General features: G+C 31.6%; 1 protein-coding gene across 1 annotated transcript; it reads right to left on the bottom strand.

Moving 5' to 3' along the window:
- Nucleotides 1-451: 451 nt before the first annotated feature.
- On the bottom strand, nucleotides 452-8,679 carry LOC134275782 (protein draper-like; the record flags this gene model as incomplete). Its single annotated transcript, XM_062758074.1, has 14 exons — nucleotides 452-1,105; nucleotides 1,411-1,551; nucleotides 1,752-1,889; nucleotides 2,034-2,165; nucleotides 2,298-2,435; nucleotides 3,560-3,691; nucleotides 4,044-4,181; nucleotides 4,325-4,456; nucleotides 6,356-6,487; nucleotides 6,613-6,750; nucleotides 7,274-7,405; nucleotides 7,512-7,649; nucleotides 8,353-8,484; nucleotides 8,601-8,679. Coding segments are annotated over 14 exons (2,010 nt in total), but the record flags the coding sequence as incomplete, so codon positions are not given.
- Between the last annotated feature and the right edge of the window lie 5 nt (nucleotides 8,680-8,684).

Below are 8,684 nucleotides of genomic sequence, written 5' to 3'. Positions count from 1 at the left end.
ATTATTTATTTACAAATTAACTAAATGTGTATGAGAGTAAAGTAGTGAACTTCTGAAGTAAATGATTTCCATCAGAAAGGAACTTTAAAAAAAATACATTTATCCAACCAATGCATTACAAAAATTGACCAGAGTTAAAAATATTTTGAAGGATTATTATTAGACTTGCCATGTCCTTCTGTAAAATTGTAATAACGCTTTGAAAAAGCCCAGTTTGGCCGTTTCCTTCTACATTGGGTTCCTTAGAAAAGACATGTGGATCTATTTTTTTTTAAATGAGATTAGTACATGTTTATATGTAAATATTAATATTTCATCAAAACTTTGGTTTTCATGATGAAGTGAGTCATAATTTTTTTTTAAAAATCAGAAAAAAAACTTGTTTTTTTTTTTTTTGATATCATTGAAAATTACTGACAAACATTGTGAAACATAAAAATAAATAGTATTTACTAAGACTTCTTTTCCTTTTTTCCACATTTTTCACTTAATTTAACAAAGTACAAAATAAATGAACCAAGTGATAAATGACGTCGTTATGAAACTTTCCTGAATTCTTATGATAAAGTCAATAATGTAATCATACATTTGACATTGAATCCTTTTTCTACATTTTGTTTTTCACATATACGTACTAAAGAATTATGAATATGTAAATAATTGATATCTTTGACGAAACTTGTATTCAAAACGTCGAAGTTCTTTACGTACCACAATAGTACAAGTGAACATTCTGAGAGGGACGTACATCAACAAACAAACAATCAATCATACTTATAATATTAATATTTCCTTAATTACAATAAACAAAATATATCTTTACAGAACATTAACGTTACAGTACACCCATATATAAAGACTGTGTAATAAAACATACGGATACATAAGGATAAAAAAATCCATAGTATACATGTTGCAAAATGTTTGAGAATATTATTTAAGCATGTCGTAGTTAGAAGGCGAACAGAAATCTCCAAGTTCTTGATATTCGTCCTTAAAATTATTTTCATATTCAACCATAGATATTGAAGTGGTTTTAGCACCCTTTTCACGAAAAGAGGAAGTACTTGAGAAATTACTCTTTCTGCAAATGATTCCTTTAAACCTGCAAATTATATTAGATATACAGATGAGAATGATATTTGAATGAAATTGTCAAACCATTGTCAAAGTAATATAAAAAACAAACGAACCTTTTTACTATTTTGTATACTGCAAACAGTCCGATAAGGAAAAATAAAACACAGGACGCACCGAAAGCAGAATACACTTGTGTAGTGAGATTTTCCACTTTACTCTTTATTTGGTCATCCTTCATATCTTTAAAGAAACTGGGTTCTTAGTAAATTCTAGATTTAAGCCAGATTTATTACGAGTTTATAACAGGAATTTACTGATTACGTTACATACCTTGCATACAATCCTTTCCGTGCCACCCCTTTTTACAGCCGCCTCGACAAATTCCCGAAGCATGATGGCAATCACGTGATTTTTTGCAATAGAGACTACACTCTTGTTCACAGTTTGTACCAAAATATCCAAGCATGCAGACTAACAAATCCATGAGAAATTATCAAATAAAATGAAACGGTTTCGAAAAAAGTTCATTGCTTCAGTGGGCATGTTTAATTTGAACATAATTAATTTAGGAGTAAATGAAGTGTCATATAAAAATATGGCATTTGGTTTACAATATGCAGAAAATAGGTTTGTCCTAGAATGTTGAAACATATGAATCAGTATACATGTACCTTCATCACATTTATCCCCACTGTATCCAGGTTCACATTTACTCTGACACGAACCGTTGATATGGTGACATTGTTTCCCGTTCAAGCAGTGACCACAACTCACATTACATCCTTCTCCGTAAAAGTTATTCAAACACTCTGATGATTAACAAAATATTGATAAAATGCACTCTTGTACAGTTGTCTTATTACTAATAAGATAATACAATGATATAGTTGATATAAAAATGAGCTAATTATATGTATGAGCTGAGTTATTATTTTTTTGGTTATTTTCCTTACCTTCTAAACAGAGTTGTCCTTGCCAACCTGGATGACAACCATTTTCACAATTCCCATTTAGTCTGTTACATCCTTTACAAGCATTGCTGCACTTTTGGACACAGTCTTCTCCAAAGTATCCATCACTGCATGCTTTCATTTTGAGATATTTTTTAGATAAATTATATGATTAAAGATTTCATACACTTTAATGGCTCTTTTTTCTTATTTTTATCATCACAACTCAGTAAGGCTTCATCAATAATTAAAATATTAGTATCATACTATTATTGCAGGTATCTCCTTTATATCCTGCAATGCATCCATTCAGGCATTTTCCATTTATCGGGTGACAATCCTCCATTCCTTTACAATGCCCACATGTCAAGCTACAATTCTTGCCAAAGAATCCATCAATGCACTCTGAAATATTGACATACATGTATATGGATGTTTCAAACAATATCTCAATTTATTACACAATCAGTAATAAATACAGTTTTTTTGCATATGCGATATGGATCAATATCACACCCTTAGTAAATTAAACCACAAAACAGTACTTGTGATCATACACAATTTTTGGTGGGTACATTTTCACTTTATTTTGACTTTTTGAAAATAAAGTTAAACTTAATTTACAAATACATGTAATAGATTATTTTGAAATAACGGATCGAGTGCATTGAAATAAAAGTAGAAACAAACTCAAACCGTATTAGAAAATGAACTATGTACATGACTGTAAGAAGTTCATGCATGACTATTTATTCATTTTCTTCTCAACTTAATGTATGCTGTATTTTATTACTAAGTATGTATTAAACATATTAATGCATACCCTTTTCCACATCACATCTTGTATCAGCCCGAGACACCAATATCAGCCAGAGGGTTGATATTGGTGTCTCGAGCTGATACATGATGTGATATGGAAAAGGGTATGTGTTATTCTCTATATACAATATATAGAGGATATAATAAAAAAAAATGCCAAATTTCACAAAGCAATCCCATAATGAATATTAGGTCAATTTTTTGCATTGTAAGGGTACGATGAGAAGAGATTTAAAATTCACAGGTCAAGTTGGCCTAGTGGTAAAGCGTTTGCTTCGTGAAAGGGAGGCCTGGGATCGATTCTCGTTTTACGTACCGCGTTATACTTAAGACGTAAACATGGTTTGTAACTGCTCCTTCGGCAAGCGCTCGGCATAATGAATAAAAGCCATCTGTCTTTAAGATATGAATTTAAAAACGTGGGTTCATTTGTCGATGTAGATAAAGATATTAAAGAACCATCAATGCTCAATGGCTCTAAGTGCAAAGTATAGGTCTAGGTTTGAATATGGTGACGTCTATATACGAGTAAAAAATTCTCGAATGAGAATATACATAAAATTTAATAAATCATAAGACCTTTTTTTTACATTAAATTACACTATAAACATTCCTCTTTGTTTTATACATATTTGGAAATAGATCTTAGGAAAAAAAAATGAAATTCAAAGCGCAGTTCTTTTTTTAATACCAACGTTACAATGCTTCACCTTCATGGCAGTAGTCTCCTTTCCATCCTGGATGACAACCAGATTCACATTTACCATTAGTTGTGTTACATCCATAGCAAGTCTCGTTGCATTTAACATGGCAGTTATGTCCAAAAGTTCCAAATGTGCATGCTTTGGGGAATATAATAGCAAACAACATTGAATATCATCTAACATTGTTTAAAATGAATCCATCAGAAACGATACAGTAGATAAATACGGAAATATGATACAAAAAAAGTCTTGTATGGCTAGGTATAAATGTTTAGAGTTTCTTTTCCTTGTAAATATTAAATCCTATTTCAAAATGTTGTTAAAAAGTCAATACATGTATACCAATTATTCAATTTTTTATACCTCTTAGAATCACACTTTTGTAGAATTTTGAATAATAACCTAAAATACCTTGCATTAAATTTGTATTACTTTAATGATTTTTTTAAAAATTAAATGAAATATCAATTGTCATAAATTCGTGCGTTACATTTATTACAAAATGCTCCTTCATAGCCTGAATCACAGCCATTTATACATGCTCCATTCTTTGGTTGACATTGTTCCGAGTTTAAACAGTTTCCACAAACCATGCTGCAATCATTTCCGTAGAATCCTTTGTTGCATTCTTAAAAGGAAATAAAAAATCAATGTAAAATATGTTGCTTCAAAAAATAATAATTACAATGTACACAGCTGTTGAGGATTAAATAAAGATGACGTAGTAAGGAGGTAAAATTACCAGTATGTTATTTTTGTAAAATTAGATACCTTCGTCACAAAATTCTCCTTGCCAGCCAGGATAGCATCCATTTTCACAAATACCGGTTGTCCTATTACATCCTTTACATGTTTCATTACACTTGTTGACACAATTTTCTCCAAAGAATCCATCCTTACATGCTGAAATAATACCTTATTCTTTATTTGTTTTTAAAATAACATTTTATCTCTCGTTTAAAGAGTAGTACGTTTTTACTTAAATATTGTGTGTACATGTATAAACACTCGGAGCTCTATGGGTAGCTCGAGTCTTTCATGCTTACCTAATACACGTACGTAAACTAAGTAATAATTAAAAAAAAATAAAAGTCGACGACATTTGTCCAACTTCCATAATTTTTTGATTCGAATTACATTGTGTCATGCCAAAAAACTGATAATATATATATAAAGTGGTTACCAAAACAAATACTCAAGAAATAATTCGAGAAGTTTAATATGTTTTGTGAACTTATTATTTGAGTCATGAAATGTTTTTGCGAAGGAAAGCGACGATTTGATACACATTCATCCATCAATCACATCGAGGATTGCATAGAGCGCACGTGGTGGAATCAGCCAAGGATTGTTGATTGGTGCATGAATACATGTATAAATTTCTAAATCACCTTATCAAATCTAAGGTAGAGATTGATAGATTATCAACAAAAACTGCCAATAAGAGTATGATATGAAAAGGACTGTAATTTTTTTTATTGTTATATCAATTATCATGTGTTTTACATGAATTCAAACATCTGTCTCTATGAATTAATATTTGACATCAATCTGATATTTATCAAGCATTGTAAGCGAAAAACAGAATTACATGCACCAAAATATTTGCCAATATTTGTTGCACAAAGTCTTACATTTCTGCTTCCACTGTGAGAAAAATAACCCATCAAATATATTTTTATTGCATTTTATACATGTAGTTAGTCAATAGGTATCTTGAATATCTGAAAAAAAATCATACTACATTATGGGGTTTAAATTCATCCTGGCACGAGTTTATTAGCTTACACCCTACCCTTCCCCCTACCTTTTCAAGTATGCACATTTGAATAATATGGTGACTAAGAGAGTTTATCAAGAATTAATCAAAATATCTAACAGAAAACTATTAAACCCTTTGTAATATTCTTCTAAATAACAGTTTATATCACAAAAATACTTTTTAATATTAGATGAACAAACTTGGCCTGTCATTTTACAGACAATTACTACAAATTCCAAGATGACAATGCCCCCCCCCCCCCCTGTGCATCGGGTCCGTATCGTAGAGAGATATAAACATGAAAACATCATCCGTGGAATGCTTTAACAAGGCCAATCACCAGACCTTTATATTATCGAAAATTGTTGACATCTGGTGAAGACAAATTTACAAAATCAGGCAAGTGAAATATTTAACCTAGATAAGCTATTTCATTTATTGACTGATTGTATCTTGTTTTACGTCCATCTCGATAATTTTTCACTCATATTGGGACGCCACCATTTACCGGTGGAGAGCAACAAACTTTGACCTAAACTCGGCACTCAGGGCCATTGAGCAGGGAGGGATCTTTAACGTGCAAGCACCTATTGCGACACGGGACCTCGGTTTATATGGTCTCACCCAAAGAACCGGTCTCCACGTTCACAGTGAGATTCGAACCTGCGACGTTAGGACTACACTCTTTACTTCACGACTCTAGAGCAGACACTCTAACCACTGCGCCAAGCAGGCGACAATCAGCTGTTTCAAGTTATTATCTATTTTTGGCAGAATCTCTCGGTAGATTACATTGAAAACCTTTACAAGTCCCCACCACGAAGAATTATTGTCTGCATTTGGTTCATGGGACACATAAAGTACTAAAGGCGTGTGTATTTTCCGATAGTGTTATCAACAGTAAGTTAATTATGCTAAGAGAGATACCTCTAAATTGACATCCGCCATTTTCAGCTAATATTTTTGGCACGACCCTGTAGATTCCTTTACAACGAATACATTCTCATATCTAAAAGACAATCTTTATTGGCAATGTATACCTTGATGACAATATTCGCCTTCCCAACCTGGAAAGCATCCTGTGTCACATATTCCATTTGTTGCATTACACCCGTAACAAGTACTGTTACATGTCTCAAGACAGTTGCGTCCAAACGTCCCATTTTCACAAGCTATGTAATGATAGAATAGAACCATTTTCTTCAACTCTTTTCTTAAATATGTCAAGAAAAATATTAATGTTCTGATAAAAGTAGTCATTAACTAATAAGATTTTTTTAAATAAATGTTTTCTTACATTCATTACATAAAATTCCGTCATAACCTGCGTCACAACCATGCATGCAAGTGCCATTGATCGGGTTACATTGTTTCGAATTAAAACAGTTTCCACAGAACAAATTGCAGTTCATTCCATAAAATCCACCATCGCATTCTTTAAAAAAAATGTCAAAATGAATCAGTGTAAATATAATGAAAAAGTAATGTTGTGTTATGCTATACAATTAACCTATGCATGCATTTTGTCTTTAATCACTCAATATTATACATTTAGTTCTGGTATAAGTTTTTCCTACGGTATGCAAGTAAATACATGTACATGTTCATTATCATCCTCTTTTGAAATACCTGCTAAATTCATTTTTTATTTTTTTTTTTATGTTTAATTTTGAGACATTTATTTTTACTTATTAATGATCAATTCCAAAAGAATAATATCATTTACATGTTCTTAAAAAAAGCTTTTCTTAAAACATGTTTATTACAGAGTTCAATAGAGAGGCAATTTTGCTTCTTCATTAGCAATTTGCGTTTTATCCTCCGGCATCAGAATATAAGTAACCCAATGGGAAGCAAAAAACGCAATAAATGTTAATTCTTTATGACCGTACAATAGACATATTTTACTACATTAAAATGTAATCTATTATTTCGAATACTTATATGACTGCACTTACTTCCATGACAGTAATCCCCCTTCCACCCCGGATAACATCCGGTTTCACATTTTCCATTTGTTCCATTACATCCAAAACACGTTCTGTTACACGTTTCCAGACAGTTGCGTCCGAATGTTCCGTATGTGCATGCTTAATAAAAAATGCTTCATATCAATTGGTCACATAAAAGTTGAAAAAAAAATTGTAAAAGGGAATATAAATCTTTATAGTAGTTTACAACCACTAATTTCCTTACCTTCGTTGCATAGAAACCCTTCAAAACCCTCATCACAACCATTTTTGCATGTTCCATTAATCGGGTTGCATTGCGCCGAATCCAAACAGTTTCCGCACTGCATTTTACAATTAATTCCATATTGTCCTCCGTCACATTCTATAAAGTAAATTAAATCTTACTGTCGATTTAAAACAGATGAAAAATTGTTCTTTTTGGATTAATAAATAGTGTTGATAACTTTAAAAATATATTTCAAAATGGACCACAAGAAGATAATTTTAAAACTTGTATCGGGAGGTACATGTACTACGGATTGGTGATGTGATCAGATCCAATTAATATGAGCCAGAGAGCATTTTTGTTGACTTGATCACATATCAATCCCTACAAACATTCCTGTAAAAAGTTTTAAAATAATATATTATAATTATATAAACACAACAGATTGATTTAATAATCTCAATTTGTAATAGTTCTATACCCATCAAATGATTTTTTTTTCAAACTTCAACGACGTAAATTGAATGTGCTTAACTCTTCTTCCACACATGATTCATTGAGAAGTAGCATCAAGGGCTAAAGTAAGGCCACCGTGATGAATATGTTTTTACAAAGAATTCAATGAACCTTGCTTATATTGACATGTGTAATATTAAGAAGTTTGTGCAGATGTAAATATAAAATAATAAATTCTAAATTACTTTAAAAACACTGCTCTGTTAATACTGTCTGCGATTTCGTAACATAAAGAAATACAAAATCCAATCTTTGCAAATGCATTCCTCATGTGAAAGCCCTCAGTATACAGACTGTCACGAAGTTTTTATCAAATTTAGCTTCCTTTCAATCAGATATTTACCTTTATGACAATACTTTCCCCTCCACCCTGGATGACACCCAGTTTCACATTTACCATTTGTTCTGTTACAGCCATAACACGTACTGTTACAAGTTTTTAGACAATTTTTTCCAAATGTTCCATTTTCACAAACTGTAAGATGCAACCACATTTAAATAATTTCTAAGAAATATTTGTGAAGATATGTGTTTAAATTTTTTTATAAGGTAGCCTAGTGTATATATTATGATGTATATGGATAAGTGTACCTTCATGACAGTATTCCCCTTTCCACCCTGGATAACATCCATTTGTACATTTACCATTTGCTATATCACAGTCATAACATGTAC

Source organism: Saccostrea cucullata, unplaced genomic scaffold (genome assembly GCF_032062105.1).
Source record: "Saccostrea cucullata isolate Sc308-1 unplaced genomic scaffold, CSIRO_AGI_Scuc_v1 ctg6774, whole genome shotgun sequence".
In the NCBI taxonomy this organism is placed as follows: Eukaryota; Metazoa; Mollusca; class Bivalvia; order Ostreida; family Ostreidae; genus Saccostrea; species Saccostrea cuccullata.
Note: the sequence above shows the minus strand (reverse complement) of the source record. Positions and strands in the feature narration are given on the sequence as shown.